Here is a 20,284-nt window from a genome sequence, read left to right as displayed (position 1 = left end):
ACATTCAAAAATGAGTAGCTAAGAATTTTTTGAATTTTATGCACACATGAATGAATACACTGTTTTTTTCCTTAAAGTATATATACGTATGTGAAAAGCGAGAAATTAAAAAAAATGTCCAATGCTAGAATGTTTTATAATTGGACGAGTGACGAGTATGTTTTGGATAGAGAGACACTTTTAATATAGAGGAGAGTTGTCCAGCAGCATCCAAAGTGAAAAGTTGTATTTAAGTTGCAAAGTTGTATTAAAGTGAAAAGTCGAATTGAAGTTGTTTTCCTATATTACTTTATACTTACTATTTTAATTAATAAAATTCCTAGATCTAAGTGAATTAAATGAATAATTTTATAATAAACTATTAAATAAAACAATTGGTATTTATTGAAGTCAACATACTTCTGTGTAAATTAATCCCACAAAATTGGGGGCTCAGCCGTGATGAACTAGAGGACAAAGTAAAGAAGTGTTTCAAATAATGTTGAAAAACAGTTTGTGGTAAAATAAAGTAATCAAATGTTGAATAAAGTTGAACATTAATTTATTTTAAAAGAAGGGAATTATTGAAGAAAAAGAACATCCAAATTAATAAGAGAAAAAATCAAAAGAGCATAAGAGAACGAAAGAAGAAAAATAAAAAGTAAAGCAAAAACAAAAAAAGTAACAGCAGAAAAATCAAGTGCCATACATTGTGTTTTCTGAGACTTAAAGAAAAAAAAGAGATAATAAAAAATACGTTACAGTTTGCTTAATAGTGTTTTTTTTTTTAAACGCTTTATTGATTTATTGAATCTGTCTGTTTTGACCTTACAATAAGTATTCAAATCTTATAACTAAAATTAAAACTATTTGCTCTTCAACAGGAGAGCCATAATGGTAAACTGTCACTCATCTTAGCGGGGTGGTAGATCTGCTCTACGGAGCCTGGATCGGGTTTGGGTCTGCACAAGTTGTCTTGCAAGCGTATTGGGATGGTTTCGCAGCTTCACAATATATTTCTCACGGACTTTCTTGAACTCTTCCTTTACCAATGTCACTTCTAGGTCTCTGTGGATGTTTTCATTTCTTATGTACCATGGTGCTCCCGTCATGGTCCTAAGAATTTTAGATTGGGCCCTCTGTATAAGATCAATAATGGTGTTGCTAGCCATTCCCCATAATTGAATTCCATATGTCCAAATTGGTTTTAAAACGGTCTTATACAGGATGACTTTATATTCAAGGCTTAATTTTGATTGGTCACTGATTAACCAATGAAAGCTAGAGGCTTTTAACTTCATGTGAAGTCTCTTGGTTTCTCTGTGTCGGCGCCAAGTAAGCCGTCTATCTAGATGAATACCAAGGTAGGTGACATAATCAGACTGCGGTATATTAACGTTGTTGAGTGTGACAGGTGGGCAATTTCCTCTCCTTAGAGCGAAAGTAACATGTTTACTTTTCAGCTCTTTTACCTTTATTCGCCAGTTTTTCAACCATGACTCCACACGTACGAGGTAATTCTGTAGTTGACTAGATGCCATGAGTGGGTTTTCGTCTGAGCTAATAATGGCGGTATCATCAGCAAATGTTGAAATTGTTAGTTTATCGCACGCAGGGAGGTCGGAGGTGTAAATCAAATATAGCGTAGGTCCTAGTACACTTCCCTGTGGAACGCCAGCTCCAATATTGTATTCTCTCGTCACATAATTATTGTACTTAACTCTGAAGAGTCTATTCGATAAATAAGACTCCAGCAATTTATGAGTACATAGTGGTAGTAAACATTTGATTTTATGTACTAGACCCTTATGCCATACCTTGTCAAAAGCCTGAGCAACGTCTAAAAAGACGGCAGAACAATATTTCTTTAATTCAAAATATTTTCTAATCTCTCCAGTTAAACGATTGACCTGTTCAATGGTGCCATGATGTTCACGGAAACCAAATTGGTGTACTGGGATAATGTTTCCATCATTCAAAAAAGGTATTATCTTTTCCTGGAATATTTTCTCGAATAGCTTCGACAAACAAGGGAGTAGGCTAATAGGTCTATAAGAAGATGGCAGGGTTAAATCTTTACCCGGTTTAGGTATCATTATTATTTGAGAAATTTTCCAATTTTTTGGATAAATTCCTAGTTTCAAGATCGCATTAAACAATATAGATAGCACAATTATTGCCACATTTGGTAGGTTCTTAATCATTGATGGCGTTATTAAATCATATCCCGGTGATTTTTTCAAGTTTAATTTATTTTTAATTACTCTATTAACATCCTCAGGACTAATATCGAATTGGGCTGCATTAGCCATTGTTGAAGCTGGCAGTTCTTCTAGTTCAAACTCATTTGCCGTGGAGTTGGGTTGAAATACTTCACTTAAATATTCAGCAAATACTGAAGCTTTTTCTATAGCACTTCGTGCCCAGGTTCCGTCAGCTTTTCTTAAAGCGCTTTGTGCCTCTACCGGTGGCTTAATGTTCCTCGTTGCCTTCCAAAGAGAGAAATTTGTGTATTTTGTAGTCGTCAAACTTTTAATATAATTTTCGTTTATGCGATCCTCTTCTAAATGAAGGGCTCTTTTCAGTTTTCGTACTGCTGCGGACAGCCTCTGCTTTGCAGCAGGTGATCTATTATGTTGCCATTCTCTTCTGAGTCTTCTCTTTTCGAGAAGAAGTCTTTCAATAACCGAACTTGAAATAGGCGTATTAGTTTTTGGAGGGATCTGGCACCTAGAGTGTTCCAGAGCCGAAACAATCAATGACGTGAAGTCATTGACGGTCCTATCTATGTCTTCCTCACACTGTAAATTAGGATTTGTGTGGATATGACTGCTGATATATTTCCTATATTTTAGCCAATTTGTCTTAAAATACAAAGAGTCCTTAGGAAATCTTGGGATGTTGGGTCTCTCACAATAATTAATAATTACAGGAGAGTGGTCAGAAGATAGATCATAGGATATTTCTGTGGATATTGCATTCCGAATAATATTTCTGCATATGGCGAAGTCTATTAGATCAGGAATTTTTCTAGGATCAGTTGGCCAATAAGTTGGGTGTCCAGGAGACACAAAATCTAAGCAATTTTTGCGATCAACTAGAGCTTTATACAGCTGTCTACCTCTGGGATTTAGCAATCGCGAACCCCAATATGTATGTTTGGCATTGTAGTCTCCACATGCCAGAAACCGATCTCCTAGTGTTATAAAGAATTCTTCAAATTTCTCCTTGGTCATCGAGAAACGTGGTGGGCAATATATAGAGCTCAGAGTTAAGTCTCCAGCTGGGTATTCAAGGCGAATAGATGTTGCTTGCATATAATCCTTTGAAAACGCATCTAGGGCATAGTGTCTCAATCGGTTTCTAATTATGATACCGGTACCGCCATGTGCCTTACCATCCGGATGGTTTGTGTAATAAAATGAGTATCCTGATATATTAAAGTTATATCTATTTGTAAGATGTGTCTCCGAAATTAACATCACATCGATGCTTTTATTTAACATAAAATGGGAAATTTCCGATTTGTGCTGGTTTAAACCATTTGCATTCCAGAAACATATCTTCAAAAAATTCATTTTCTTGTTAATAGAATTTGAATCATTTGGTTCTGTGCTCACAGAAACTCTTGTATTGTGTTTTGCATGGATGACATGAAGTTAGTCATATTTTGATTAAGAGAGGAAATATTCTCAGTAAGTGTTTGCATAAGGTTTTCCAACCCTCCCATATTTTGGGGGACTTTTGGCTTTTGATAACCCGTTTTTAAAATACGGGCGTATGAACTGGCTCCAGCATTAATTGTAGCTCCCTGGCCATTTTCCTGTGATACTGGATGAGCCGCATTTATTTTATCATTTGAAAAATCTACTCCAGAGCTTAGTGGTCTAGATGTAGATACCGAATTTGTAGGTGTTGATTCAACCATTTCACCTCTCAACAGCTTTTGCCTCTCTCTCAATCATTTTAGTAACTCCTTGTAGACCGGGCATCCGCGATAATTAGCGGAATGATCTCCACCGCAGTTACCACATTTCCTACTGAGACCATTCTCAACTATATCACATTGTGACGAAGAGTGCAGGCCTCCGCATGCAACACATACTGTGCGTAGGGTACAATAATTACGTGTATGTCCAAATTCCTGACAATTACTACGCTTAAGAGGTTCCTCTATATTTACTCTACGATTCAACAAATATCTTAGAGTGTATATAGGGTGAGTTTCATTCTTTTTTAATTTCCCATCATCAGGCTCTAACTCAACCCTAAACATTGGCTGAGGAACCTTGTCTCTATTAAAGATATTGACTACATTCTTTGTCTGATAGCCCAATTCTTCCAGGGCCTCCTTGATTTCGTTTGTATCTACACTGGACTCTATACCTTTTATGACTACTATCAAGCCCTTGCAACTCTTAAGTTGATATGTATAAAAGTTTTTCTTACTGTCGTTTAGGTGTTGAGAGATTTTTCTATAACAATCCTCAGTGTATACAACTATTTTTGTCTCTTGCACACCTCCTTTTCTTATTGGAACAATAATAGTGTTAAAAGAGAAAAAGTAACGTACATTGTGTTCACAAGTGTTGAAAGAGACGAAAAAACTTCTACGAACACAAAAACACATACATAGTTCAGTGGAAAAAATATTTCTCGAATGTGTTATAGTATAAGAACAACAAAAAACTTGAACGAACAAGTAAAAAGTGTTTGATCGTAGAAAAGTAAAAAGAAAAAAACACAGCGAGTAAAGCTATATTATGCTGACTGGATAAAAAGAGAAAATAAGTGACTATTGATCTCAAATTTAAGTTGAGTTGAAGTGGACAATTAATTGTGATCCCTGGTGTTAAAGAAAGGCAGATACACGTGAAGAAGTTTGCTTTTTCGAAAGCTTTGCCATTAAGCAAAACAGACGAATAAGTTGGTGAAATTCAACTGGTGAATGTAAAAGGAGCTTTAATGAGAAATATAGAATGTTGAGTAAAGATAAGTAAAAATAGAATGTTACATTAATATAATTATATGTATATGAAGTTGTTAATGTTGAAAAGCTCTTGTGGTTTTAAATTTAACTGAATTTTAATGTTGAGAATATTATGTTAAATTTAATTTGCTGTAAAGTGAAGAGTTCATACTACGGAATAGCTCTGTTGAATTTTTTTGAAAATTGTAAACATTAGTTATGTTTAAATTTTAATGTTCAAGATAGACTTCTAAAATATTTGAAGTGAAAATATATCTTGTGTTTACTATACATGTATATTTTTTTGGAAATTAATTTGTATTAAATTATTACTGTATAATATTATTTTTTTATATAAAGTAGATATTTGGATTTATTCTTCATATTTAAGGAATTTTTATAACTTTTTGAATTTGTAAGGTTGTTGTTGGACATTTTTGTTTTTGAAATGGACGTTAATAGTATTATGTTGATGAATTGCGAATATTTGCGCAATGAGTTAGGGTTGGACGCAACAGGGTTGAAGAGGGTGTTACGTGACAGGATCCTCCAATATTTCGGTCATCAAATCGATGGGGATGGCGCAGAATCTGTAAATTCTGGGTATCAGGACGTATGTGCTAGGTTATCTCCGGAGGTTCGCTTAAGTGGTCCTGTATTGAAGGACATCGTTGATAGTTTGTCTACATTTAGCGGTACTGATTCCCTCAATGTTAGACATTGGGTTGAAGATTTTGAGGAAAATGCTGATACTGTCTGGTGGAACTCAATACAGAAATTTATGGCAAACAGCTTTTAAAGGGTGCGGCCAAATTATTTGTTCGAAGTCAGTCTGGGTTAAGGAATTGGGAGTCATTGAAGGATTGTTTGGTTGAAGAGTTTGGTGAAACATTATAAACATCAGAAGTGCACAGAATGCTAAGGAATCGACGTAAGAATCAAAACGAGAGCTATCGTGAACTTATACGCCCTGATGGAGGCCAATAAATTTGGATGTACCTAGTCTACTCGCTTATTTTGTTGAAGGAATACCCGACTCACACAGCAATAAGAGCATTTTATACCAGGCAAATACGGTAGAGCAAATGAAGGAGCAGATCAAGATCTACGAGAAGATTCGTACCTCATTAAATAAGGATAATCGGAATTCCCCAAACAATGTAAAAGTTGATGTTAAAGACGGAAAAGGTGGTAATATAAAGAGAAATTGCTTTAAATGTGGAAGTCCCGATAATCTGGCAAAGGATTGTGGAGAAACACAATTTAAGTGTTTGAAATGTAACGGTTTGGGACATCGTACTGCCGACTGCAATGTCAATAAACAAGAAGTCAAACAAGAGCAACGCAGAAATATTAATATGTTTAGTTACGATAGGGAACCTTTTGGACCAGGAATGAAGTTCAAGAAATTTCGTTTGAATGACATCGAAATTTATGCCCTTATGGACACCGGTACTATTATTACGTTACGTATTTGAGCTCGTACTGGAACAACGACGATTGAAAGGAGCTGGAGCTGGTGTATTTTATACTCAAGGCTACTTCGATGCAGAAGTTATTATTGATAACATGTCGCTGAAATTAAGATTTTACGTAGTACGAGCGGAGGATATAGGGTATCCAGCTGTTTTGGGCAGTAACCTACTACAGTTTGTGGATTTCTTTATAACGAGAATAAGAGGGATGAGATTTGTCAGGAAAATACAAATACTTTGGAACTTATTAGTGAATTCGGAGATATTTGCATGCACATCGGAGAAGATGAAAAAATCGTTACTGATCTACAACACCTCAGCGAAGAACTACGAGATAAGGTGAATCACATTATAGCTGAATATTGTCCCAAGGGAAGTAAGGTAGTTGCCGTAAGTATGAAAATTTTGCTGAATGATGATATACCAGTAGCTCAGAGCCCGAGAAGAACCTCATATGAGGACCAGAATATAATAGACAGACACGTTTAGGAATGGCTGAAACAAGGTATCATAGTACCAAGTACATCTGAATATTCATCTCCGATTGTGCTAGTACCAATGTGTTTACCACACTTGATTTGAAAGATCCGGAATATACCAAATACTCATTTGTTACCAGAAATGGACAGTACGAATTCAAATTTGTACCATTCGGAATCTCAAATTCACCTGCGGTATTTTGCCGATTTATTAACGCCATACTAAGAGATTTAATATCGGAAGATGTAGTAGTGGTTAATATGGACGATCATTCCATCTAAGGATTAAATGGACGGAGTGGCAAAGTTGAGGTTGGTGCTAAAAGTCGCAGAGGAAAATGATTTGCACGTGCGATGGAGAAAGTGTCAGTTCCTTCAAAGAAAGGTAAATTTTCTAGGCTACATTATAGAACAAGGAACTATTCGTCCTTCGAATGAGAAAACGATGGCCATTGAAAATTTTCCGTTACCTTACGACAAGGGTTTGCAAAGATTTTTAGGATTAACATCATATTTTCGAAGATTTTTAGATGGATATGCTATATTGGCGAAGCCCATGTCTGATCTGTTACGAAAGGGCACCGAGTTCATTGTGAGTGAGGAGGTGATTTAATCGTTCAAATAACTGAAGATAGCATTGACAAAGCATCCGGTACTGAAGCTGTATAATCCAAAGGCATTAACTGAAGTTCATACTGACGCAAGTAAATTTGGCTATGATGCGGTCCAATTGCAGAATTATTCCGAGGATCAATGTCTTCACCCGGTTCAGTACATGAGCAGAAAAACGTCGCCAGCGGAAGAAAGGACCATTCCTATGAACTAGAAGTTTTGGCGATAATAGAGGCGCTCAAGAAATGGAGGATATATCTTATGGGTTTAAGATTTAAAATAGTTACTGACTGCAACGCTTTCGCAATGACTATGAGAAAAGCTGATGTCCCACTAGATGGGCGATTTTCTTGCAGGATTTCAACTATGGTCAGCTACGAGGATGAGACACGTTGACGCATTAAGTACGGTTACCAGTTTGTTGATCGAGGATTCTTTGCGACATAGATTGAAAGAGGCTCAGTTGGACGATATGTGGGTGAGAGCAGTTAGGAAAATTGGGGAAAATGATCATTACGAGGACTATTATTTACCACGATATATTATACAAGGATCCTATGAAAGAGTTGATAGTTGTGCCATCTCAAATGGAGGACGAAATTATAACCATAGCTCACAGAAAAGGCCACTTTGGAGTATGTTGAAAAATATTTCTATATTCCGAACCTTAGCACGAAGGTTGGTAAAGTTGTCATGAGTTGCGTTGAATGTATAATGATGAATGCCAAGTCTGGTAGGAAGGAAGGTATGCTGACACCAATCGATAAGGAAGATCAACCATTAAGTACCTATCACGTAGATCACGTTGGACCCATGACATTGACGAGCAAACAATATAATCATATACTGGTATTCGTTGATGGATTCTCCAAATTTGTTTGGTTATATCCCACCAAGGATACAAGCACGGATGCAGTTATTGATCGGTTGGAGCGTTAAGCGACAGTTTTTGGTAACCCGAAGAGAATCATTTCCGATAGAGGAACTGCGTTCACATCTAATGCCTTTAGGGATTACAAACTCTACAGGAATTGCAATCTGAGACGTACAAGGAGCGAGAAACGGTTAAGGAGCATATCGTCAAGATACAAGCAGAGAATATAAGAAATTTTAATAAGAATCGTAGAACAGGGAAGCATTACGAAATTAACGATATTGTTGCTATAAAGAGTACCCAATATGGCGTCGGAATTAAGTTGATGGAAAAATATTTTGGTCCCTATAAAATAGTTCGCAAAATGAAGCATGGTCGATACGAAGTAGAAAAGGTTGGCGAAGTTGAAGGTCCATGAAGGACATTTACGGTGGCTGAAAAGATGGTCACCAGTATTCGAGCCGAATACCCCGTCAGAAGCGCCGAATGTGGGATTGGAGCCTGGTCACTCTACTAGATCTGGCAGACTTTATTAAGGGTTAATTGTTATTTAAATTAACTGACCAATTTTGACGACTATGGGAGGGAAAGTGACAATACTATGACATATTACACGCACGAACTTTCTAGAATGTTTTATAATCGGACGAGTGACGAGTATGTTTTGGATAGACAGACACTTTTAATATAGAGGAGAGTTGTCCAGCAGCATCCAAAGTGAAAAGTTGTATTTAAGTTACAAAGTTGTATTAAAGTGAAAAGTCGAATTAAAGTTGTTTTCCTATATTACTTTATAATATTTTAATTAATAATATTCCTAGATCTAAGTGAATTAAATGAATAATTTTATAATAAACTATTAAATAAAACAATTGGTGTTTTATTGAAGTCAACAAACTTCTGGGTAAATTAATCCCACATTAATGTTGTTGGTTTTTTTTAAATCATTTATGTTCGGACTTCTTTTATATTCATGTGTGAGTTGTTTGTTTTATTTGTTTCTATTCAATGAAAAAAATAAAAAAAATGTTTACATGTTCCAACTTTGGATGCGTGTAACTTTTTATAAGGAGAGATAACTGTTAGCAAGTTGTTTTTATTTTATTTAGAATTTTATCAACAATATTGCTGAAAAAATTCGACCCTCCGTAGGCCCGCGATGTCTAAAAAACCAAAAAAAGATCGAGCAAAATTAAAAAAAAAGATAAACCCAAATATCTCTTCAACTAAAATAGCTAACCTAAATATGTAAGATTTTCTCAGGGGCTATTAACATTTTAAATTTCAAATCATTCGGATAATAAATGGATTTTTGCCGATTTTTTTAAAAAATGTGAGACCCGATGTGACCAACATTGAGGGGCCACGCACTGGCCTCCATTACCCCTAGAGAGTTGAAAAACAACTCGAAAACCCCTCAGCTCCAAACATGTGTAATTTCGTAACAATGTATCTAATAGTTCGAGCGATTCCGAATTATTTCCAAAAAAAAAATAGTTTCAAAACCATTCTTATTTTTTTCATATATGCAACTTAAATAAACAAAATTCGTTCATTATTTATGTACATTCAGAATGATAAAAATCTTTTGCTTTTCATTTATGAATGCTAGTGCAAAATAAAACTTGATGCTCTTCATTTGTGAAAAAATTTACAAAAAAGTTACTTCTCAAAAATGTAGGCTATTATTAATAGAAAAATTAATCAAAACATTTTTATTAAAAATTAAGTTACTATTTTTTGAAAAAAATTATATGTTGCAAAAATGCAACATTACAGAATATTGGTAGTTTCGGAGGAACGTGATGAGGCGGACTACTACATTAGAAGATGCTCCTAAGTCTGGCTACTGTAGACTTTATATTTATATCCATATCTAGAAAAATCACATACAACAAACATTTTATCCGGTAAATACTGTTTCAACACACTTCTAGCTTTTGTTGAACATTTGTTCATCTATAGATAACTGCTCTTCAAATGAAACTTTTTTGTTCAATTCCTCTATCAATGGCCGAATTTTATACAATCGTTCACAATCATCGTGATGTAAAGTAACTGCCTAAGTGATTCACATCGTATCGACGACATTTTGTCTCGTTAGCATCTTTCTGAATAGAGTATAAATTAGTCTGGTCTCTTATGAGGTTGATAATGTTCCCAGTAAGTAAAAAGGAAATACATGGATTTGAAATACAGGAAGTATTTCAAATCCATGAAAACTTAGGCTTTTCGTTTTCCATGTAGTCTAAATTCTAAGTACTAATGCTGTGACTGATCGTGGATGCAGTTGATAGATTGTCAGTGGGCTCAAGTTCATTTTTTAAGTCAGGTAATGCCTCTAATTCCTCATCAGAGCTTTCATTATCATTCGCTTCTACGTTGGATCAACAGCATCATCAGAAAAGCCAACGACATCTTCACTATCTTCCCATTCTGCTAGCATATTTTCCAGGCCATTAGCAGTTAGATTATGCAATTTACGATTTTTTTTAAATATAAGGTTTTTAATAAATTGCCAGGTTATCCCACGTTGATTTTTGTTCCCAGTCGACCTATATCTTCATATAGGAAGCTGAAACATTAAATCTTGTATTAAAAAGTTAGGTTATGAAAACCAAAAATCAGTTGCATGTGGACAATGCAAACTTCGAAGAAACTGTAACGCGGTACAGTTAGACGACGCCAAACATTATGCAATGCGAGAGTGAGTCGCAAAACTCTCGAAGGCAGCGAAAAAGGGACGTCCTGATTGCCCTTAAGCGATAATGGCAATGACACGCGAGCTCTTTCTCCACCCAGAGCTGAATTACGACTAAATTTACGACTTATTTTGATACTGAAGAGGTAGCATTCACATTGGTAAAATAATACATCTCAACACGCAATGTTGCATATATGCAACAAATCAAAATCATTAGAAAACATAAACAAATTGGTTTTGAAAAAAAATAACATAAATGGTTATTGAAATATACCCTCTTACCTTTCACTCACACAAATTTCAATACCAAAATATCAGTATTTCTTCAATAAACAATTTTTCGCAAATTAATTCGAAGAGTGCGAAACAGATTTGTATAGAAAGCTTATTAGATTCTAAACCATAAATCACGTTCACTGAGAACTACGTTCTTCAAAAATCACGGGATCGCTCATCTCTACTATATACCCAACTTACGTTTATAGTGCAAATAAAACAATTAAGTTAAAGGCAAAACAACGTTTGCCGGGTCAGCTAGTAATTTTATATAATTTGGGGACGTCATTTAAAAACTACAAAAAAAAATTTAATATGGTTATTTTCCATGAAGAAAAATATAAAATTTGAATTATGTAATGTAAAATTTTAACTGTTAAATATTTCATAACAAAATTTGAAACTAATATTGATTTAAATGTACTTAAATCAATGGTATTATAATTTTTGCGATTTTATAATATTAAACACCGAAATTCTTAAAACGGGGAAAACGTGTTCCAAAAACTGTTTTTTATAAAAGGGCGCACTGTGATGTTATTTACCGTGTAAATGTAAAAACTCTTTGGCCCATAATCATAGTCAGAAATAAAGTATATTTTAAGAGAAATAAAGTCGTCTTTACTTAAGAGTGGACTTTAGGTCTACCATAGACAAGATAAAATATACTTTTGACGTTAAAGTCGACTGTAAATATAAAACCAGCTGAAGCTGTTTTTAACTCATTTAACAACAGCATCAGCTGTTCTTCACCAAGTAAAAAAGTTCCACACAAAGTTAAAAATGTTTATGTTACAAGATATTGGCAGAGATTTTGCAATTATTGAACAGTTATCAATAAAATTAGAACCAAAATATCCTGATATTAATCTTATTTTTTCCATTTTTCCACCACAATTTGCTTTTTTTCTTTAGATTTCGCTGTTACTTTTATTGTTTACCTTTTTTGTTTTTTTTTTAATTTTCTATGTCAGCTGTTCAGTGGTGCCACTTGTCTATATTTTTTGTAAATTGTATGAAAACATTTTGTATATTCGAGGTGGCACCCAGTTAAAGTCGGTTCAATTTAAAACACACTTTAATTTTGACTATAGTTGCAAAATAATTAAAAACTGGTTTTCATTTTAAAGTTGTTTTTATAAAGAACCGACTTTAGTGTTTGACTATGATTATGGGCCTTTGTATGTATTTAAGTAAAATATAGTGAAAAATATTTTGAAAAAAAGTCAAATATACGGTTTAGAATTTTACCGCAAATATAGCTGATATTTAAAAAAGTCAACCCTCTGAAGCCAGCCATATCTAAAATACCAAAGAAAAAAATTTAGCAAAATTTAAAAATTAAATAAACTTAAATATCTATTGAACTAAAAGACGTGTAAGCGATTTTTTCAGCTCATTCGGATCATAAATGGATTTTTTTTTAAATGTGAGACCAGATGTGCCTACATTCCGCCTACGAAGACAAACAACTGTAAATTAACCTTGTGAACTTTCGTTACGATATCTCCAATAGTTCCCGAGATAACGAATTATTGTAATTAAAATACTCAAATAATAATATATATACTCACTTCACATTGACCACAGTAATGCGATGCTTCATTTTTTCCTCGTCCATGAAAGCGAACTAAAACGCCTTTAGATTTTACATACTGAAGAGTATGCATTACATTTTTTAATGTTTGCAATAAACACATTCTAAAATATACATAAATTTTTTTATTCATATTTTAAAATAGAGCTGAAAGATTTTCTATACTTACTTAATTAATTCAAAAAGCTTTGGATCTGATACGCGAATATTACGTGCTAAATTCCAGCTTAAGTGTACCATAGGAACGATGCTCTTGAAATTCTGCAGTTTATTCCATTCGTAACGTTCTACAGCTAATGAAAATTGTCGAGCGGTAAGTGGTCCCACGTTCCAGGCAATGTTGTTACACCAGCCAACTGATTGAACCCAGTGGACACATCTAAAATCAATTAAAGTGTTAATTTTTAGTAATTTTTGTGATCTAAATTTCACTACCATTTAATGTTTAACATCATCTTAATTAAAAACGCAAATAACCAATATCACACATGACAAATATTTGACGAAAACGACGTAACCACTAAATAAAATATATTTTAATTCTTTTATTTATTTCAAAAACTTATTTTACTTTGGATGATTCAAAACAAAAAAATAGTTTTATCTTATTTGATGCTTATTTAAGGGTACTCATTTAAAAGCTTAAGTTTCCCAATTGTGCAAACATGCAAATTTGCGAGACGTACAGTGGTATAGAAAAACAAGTAAGAGTGCTATATTCGGCTGTGCCGAATCTTATATACCCTTCACCAAATTATACTTCAAAATTTTAAATATTTTTAGGAAAACAAAATTTAATTTTTTTTCCAGTTGTTTTTTGAATTTTTTGGAAAAAAAAATTTTTCGATTGTTATTTTAATTTTTTTTTTTTAAATTTAAAATTTTTTTTTTTTAAATTTTAAAAAAATTTTTTTTTTAATTTTTAAAAATTTTTTTTTTAAATTTTAAAAATTTTTTTTTTGTTTTTTAAATTTTTTTTTTTTTTTTTAAAAAATTCGGGTTCAAAATTTTTTTCCCGATTTTGACCCATTGTAGGTCCAACTTACTATGGTCTTATATACATCGTTGCAAATGTCTTTGAAATATCTATCATTAGATATCCATATTGTCTATATTAATGTCTTAGTAATCCAGATATAGGTAAAAAAATAGGTCAAAAAACTTGGTTTTTTCCTCATATCTCAGCCATTTGTGGACCGATTTTGCTGATTTTAAATAGCAAAATTCTCGAAAGCATGTCTGACAGAATTATTGAAGATTTGGATCCCGAAGATATCTGGGGTCTTCAGAAAACTGATTTCAACAGACAGACAGACAGACGGACAGACAGACAGACAGACAGACAGACAGACAGACAGACAGACAGACAGACAGACAGACAGACAGACAGACAGACAGACAGACATACAGACAGACAGACAGACAGACAGACAGACAGACAGACAGACAGACAGACAGACAGACAGACAGACAGACAGACAGACAGACAGACAGACAGACAGACAGACAGACAGACAGACAGACAGACAGACAGACAGACAGACAGACAGACAGACAGACAGACAGACAGACAGACAGACAGACAGACAGACAGACAGACAGACAGACAGACAGACAGACAGACAGACAGACAGACAGACAGACAGACAGACAGACAGACAGACAGACAGACAGACAGACAGACAGACAGACAGACAGACAGACAGACAGACAGACAGACAGACAGACAGACAGACAGACAGACAGACAGACAGACAGACAGACAGACAGACGGACATGGCTTAATCGACTCCTCTATCTATAAGGATCCAGAATATATATACTTTATAGGGTCGGAAATGAAAAATGTAGAAATTACAAACGGAATGACAAACTTATATATACCCTTCTCACGAAGGTGAAGGGTATAAAAATAGAGGGAAATAAATATGTAACTTCTAAACCGTGAGTCCGATTTGAATGAAATTTCACATGCATAAAGGATGAGTTTAAGTTTTGAAGTTGGACCCCATGGTCCAATATTTTAAAATATTTTTTTTCAAAAGATTGAAGAAATAGCTATCAAACTATTTGGAACACATATTGCCAAGAACAATAGGTAATAAGTTACATGGATGAAAAAAATCACAAGTTTGGCCAAAATGTTAAATTTTGTCCCCCTCTAACTCAGAGAGTTCTGGACCGATCTTGTTGAAAAATGTGTCTGAATTACTATCCAATAGGTCTAATCTTGGTGTAAATTTCATCCCGATCGGAAGACATCGATTTTAAAAGTTGGTTCACTTGACGTGAAATCCCCCATATATTTACAGAATATATATTGTTTTATTATAAGAGAAAAATCTGTCACGTACTTTATGTCACGTACGATATTAAATTTTATTTATTACTAGCTAAACCCGGTGTGCTTCGCTACCCGTACCGTAAAGATTTACAATATATTTACCCCCATTTTCTCAATCTCTGGGGCCGAATTACCGCACTCGTGATCGAATGAACTATCGTATCGAAAAATAATTTCAATATCGTAATTATAACAAAATGTACTAAATTTCCTGCTCGATATCGAATGCCGTAATCTCAAATAAGAAAATTACGATCGAATTTACTCGATATCGAATGCGGTAATTCGGCCCCTGGTTATTTTTCATCGTGACGATAAACTGACAGTTCTCATACAAAACAAATCTTAATTGTAGTATACATTTGAAACCCTTATATATGGGGCATTTCATGTCAAGTGAACCAACTTTTGAAATCGATGTCTTCCGATCGGGATGAAATTTGCACCAAGGTTAGCTCTATTGGATAGTAACTCAGACACAATTTTTCAACAACATCGGTCGAGAACTCTCTGAGTTATAGGGGGTAAAATTTTGACAATTTGGCCAAACAGGGGTTTTTTCTTATCCATGTAACTTATTACCTATTGTTCTTAGCAAAATGTGTCCCAAATAGTATAGATAGCTATTTCTTCGATCTTTCGAAAAAAAATATTTAAAAAAAAAAATAAAAAATTTTTAATATTTTTTTTCCGAAATCAAAAACTTTTTTGACTTTTTTTTAAAATATGCCCTTTTTTTTTTTTTTTTCTTAAAATAAAGTTTAGATATTTTCCTTGAACACCTACTTGGTCGCTTAGTGGGATGCGAGTGGGATATCTATCAAAATAAATATTTTGTAACTCAAAACAAGCTATTTTTGACTTTTTTTGCAAAATCAAAAACTTTGTTGACTTTTTTTTTTCAAAATGGACCCTTTTTTAATCTTTTTTTTTAGGTCAAACAAAAGCTTAGATATTATCCTTGAAGACCCTTTTGGTCGCTTAGTGGGATGCGAGTGGGATATCTATCAAAATAAATATTTTTTAACTCAAGACTTACAATTTTTGACTTTTTTTTTTGCAAATACGATTTTTTTTCCAAATGGGCCCTTTTTTTAAAATTTTTTTGTAGTCAAAAGAAAGCTTAGGTCCATTCCTTTAAGATATTTTTAGTCCCTTAGTGGGATGCGAGTGGGATATCTATCAAAATAAATATTTTGTAACGCAAGACATACAATTTTTTAATTTTTTTTTGCAAAATCAAAATTTTTTTCCAATATGGGCCCTTTTTTAAATTTTTTTTTTGCTCACAAGAAAGCCTAGGTCCATTCCTTTAAGATATTTTTAGTCCCTTAGTGGGATGCGAGTGGGATATCTATCAAAATAAATATTTTGTAACAATTTTTTAATTTTTTTTTGCAAAATCGAAATTTTTTTCCAATATGGGACTTTTTTTTAAAATTTTTTTTTTGCTCAAAAGAAAGCTTAGGTCTTTTCCTTTAAGACCTATTTTGTCACTTAGGAAGATGTGAGTAGGATATCTATTAAAATAAAAATGTTGTAACTCAAGACATTCAATTATTGACTTTTTTTTTGCAAATTCGAATTTTTTTTCAAAATGGGCCCTTTTTTAAAAATTTTTTTTTAGTCAAAAGAAAGCTTAGGTCCATTCCTTTAAGATATTTTAGGTCCCTTAGTGGGATACGAGTGGGATATCTATCAAAATAAATATTTTGTAACTCAAGATATACAATTTTTGATTTTTTGGCAAAATCAAAAACTTTTTTGACTTTTTTTTAAAATGGGCCCTTTTTGTAATTTTTTTTTTGCTATAAAGAAAGCTTAGGCCTATTCCTTTAAGATGGTTTTGATCGCTTAGTGGGATGCGAGTGGGATATATATCAAAATAAATGTTTTGTAACTCAAGACATACAATTTTTGTGTTAAAACATTTATTTTGATAGATATCCCACTCGCATCCCACTAAGGGACTAAAAATATCTTAAAGGAATGGACCTAGGCTTTCTTTTGAGCAAAAAAAAAATTTAAAAAAGGGCCCATATTGGAAAAAAATTTTGATTTTGCAAAAAAAAATTAAAAAATTGTATGTCTTGCGTTACAAAATATTTATTTTGATAGATATCCCACTCGCATCCCACTAAGGGACTAAAAATATCTTAAAGGAATGGACCTAAGCTTTCTTTTGACTACAAAAAAAATTTTAAAAAAAGGGCCCATTTGGAAAAAAAATCGTATTTGCAAAAAAAAAGTCAAAAATTGTAAGTCTTGAGTTAAAAAATATTTATTTTGATAGATATCCCACTCGCATCCCACTAAGCGACCAAAAGGGTCTTCAAGGATAATATCTAAGCTTTTGTTTGACCTAAAAAAAAAGATTAAAAAAGGGTCCATTTTGAAAAAAAAAAGTCAACAAAGTTTTTGATTTTGCAAAAAAAGTCAAAAATAGCTTGTTTTGAGTTACAAAATATTTATTTTGATAGATATCCCACTCGCATCCCACTAAGCGACCAAGTAGGTGTTCAAGGAAAATATCTAAACTTTATTTTAAGAAAAAAAAAAAAAAAAAAAAGGGCATATTTTAAAAAAAAGTCAAAAAAGTTTTTGATTTCGGAAAAAAAATATTTAAATATTTTTTTTCGAAAGATCGAAGAAATAGCTATCTATACTATTTGGGACACATTTTGCTAAGAACAATAGGTAATAAGTTACATGGATAAGAAAAAACCCCTGCTTGACCAAATTGTCAAAATTTTACCCCCTATAACTCAGAGAGTTCTCGACCGATGTTGTTGAAAAATTGTGTCTGAGTTACTATCCAATAGAGCTAACCTTGGTGCAAATTTCATCCCGATCGGAAGACATCGATTTCAAAAGTTGGTTCACTTGACATGAAATGCCCCATATATATATATATATATATATATATATATATATATTAGAGTGACAGCCGATTTTTTTTTTTTAGATTTCAAAGAGTGCCGGGTGGAATATTGTGACACTAGGCCTAAATGTTAAGTGCTGAAAATTTGAGCCAAATCGGGCAACGATTTCTGGACGCGCATCGAGGTCAAAGTTCAGATATATGCAAAATTTTACTGTTAATATGGAATAAATAGGTGAAACTCGTTAACTTTCTGCATTTTTTTCTAGAAATATGTAGATTTATTTATATTAATGAATATTACATTAAAAAAAAGTTTTGGAAATTAACCCTGTATCTCCTTTGGTTCAAAATGACCCAAAAAATGTATTATCGCCAAAATTAGAGAAAAATGCAAATTTTTCAGTTTTTGAAAAAATTTTGCTACTAAATAAATACTTTTGCAATTGAATGCAAAAGAATCGAAATATGTACGTAATTATCGTTGTAATGAGATATAAATGACAAAATTTGATTAAAAAATGTTAAAGTTATTACAAATTCGCCAGACCATTAGCGTGTTTCAGGCCACTTGAACAAAAAATTTAGAAAAAAAATTAAGAAATTTCGAGAAAAATTAAAATAAAAGCTCATTTCTACTTAAAATATGTCCATATGTACTTGTATATGAGTTTTTGTCTTCGTAGGATACCGTTAACCTATTCGCAGGTATGGCCAAAAAAAATAATTTTTTTTAACGGCTGTTTCAAATCTCCATTTTCAAATTTTTAAAAATTTTGTTAAACAAATTTCAGATTTTTTCGATCATCACATTGGGGTTTATTGAGATCAAAATAGGGAATAAAAATATGAAAAAATTATGTCAATACCTCTTACAGTTTTTCCGTACCTGCGATTTAAATTTTGCGTTTTTCAAGAAAAAATAATTTTTTGTCCATATTTAGGCGAATGAGTCCAATTTCCTTACTGTTATAAATTTTAAGTAAAACCTATTCATAATATTATAGTCCTTGTAATTTTAAATATGTTCTGAAAGTTTTACTAAAATCGGAAAACGATAACCTTTGAATCGCGAAGGTCAAAGGTCAAATTTTTCAATATTTGGAATTTCTAATGAAAAGATAGCGAAATGTTATATATTTTTGGGCCGATTTTAATGTAACTTAAGGAAAATATAACATAAAGTCAAGAATTTTAAATAAAAGCACAAAAATGGAAATTAACCCTTAGCAGCACTTGGGGTCCAAATTACCCTCAACTTTTAAAATCACGCAAAACACAACCATTTTGACCCCAAGTCCTCTTAAAGGTTAAAATTCATTTTTGCACTGTTGTTGTAAATGCTAGACCCCAATATATATTTTCCTCAAGTTTCATGAAAATCGGCCCAAAAATATATAACATTTCGCTATCTTTTCATTAGAAATTCCAAATATTGAAAAATTTGACCTTTGACCTTCGCGATTCAAAGGTTATCGTTTTCCGATTTTAGTAAAACTTTCAGAACATATTTAAAATTACAAGGACTATAATATTATGAATAGGTTTTACTTAAAATTTATAACAGTAAGGAAATTGGACTCATTCGCCTAAATATGGACAAAAAATTAGTTTTTCTTGAAAAACTCAAAATTTAAATCGCAGGTACGGAAAAACTGTAAGAGGTATTGACATAATTTTTTCATATTTTTATTCCCTATTTTGATCTCAATAAATCCCAATGTAATGATCAAAAAATTCTGAAATTTGTTTAACAAAATTTTTAAAATTTGAAAATGGAGATTTGAAACAGCCGTTAAAAAAAATTATTTTTTTTGGCCATACCTGCGAATAGGTTAACGGTATCCTACGAAGACAAAAACTCATATACAAGTACATATGGACATATTTTAAGTAGAAATGAGCTTTTATTTTAATTTTTCTCGAAATTTCTTAATTTTTTTTCTAAATTTTTTGTTCAAGTGGCCTGAAACACGCTAATGGTCTGGCGAATTTGTAATAACTTTAACATTTTTTAATCAAATTTTGTCATTTATATCTCATTACAACGATAATTACGTACATATTTCGATTCTTTTGCATTCAATTGCAAAA

The 20,284-nt window shown here is 32.8% G+C and overlaps 1 protein-coding gene across 2 annotated transcripts in view; it reads right to left on the bottom strand.

Moving 5' to 3' along the window:
- The window catches only part of Utx (Utx histone demethylase), a 530,199-nt gene that overhangs the window by 62,463 nt on the left and 447,452 nt on the right, over positions 1-20,284 (bottom strand). For both annotated transcript variants that reach the window (XM_065501028.1, XM_065501029.1), the window contains 2 exons: positions 13,135-13,344; positions 12,943-13,069 (listed from right to left, as the gene is read on the bottom strand). In XM_065501028.1, coding sequence (XP_065357100.1) covers positions 12,943-13,069; positions 13,135-13,344 — 337 coding nt within the window. The remainder of the gene's footprint in view (positions 1-12,942; positions 13,070-13,134; positions 13,345-20,284) is intronic.

Source organism: Calliphora vicina, chromosome 2 (assembly GCF_958450345.1).
Source record: "Calliphora vicina chromosome 2, idCalVici1.1, whole genome shotgun sequence".
Lineage (NCBI taxonomy): Eukaryota > Metazoa > Arthropoda > Insecta > Diptera > Calliphoridae > Calliphora > Calliphora vicina.
The sequence above is the reverse complement of the archived record's forward strand: the minus strand, read 5'-3'. Positions and strand labels throughout refer to the sequence as shown.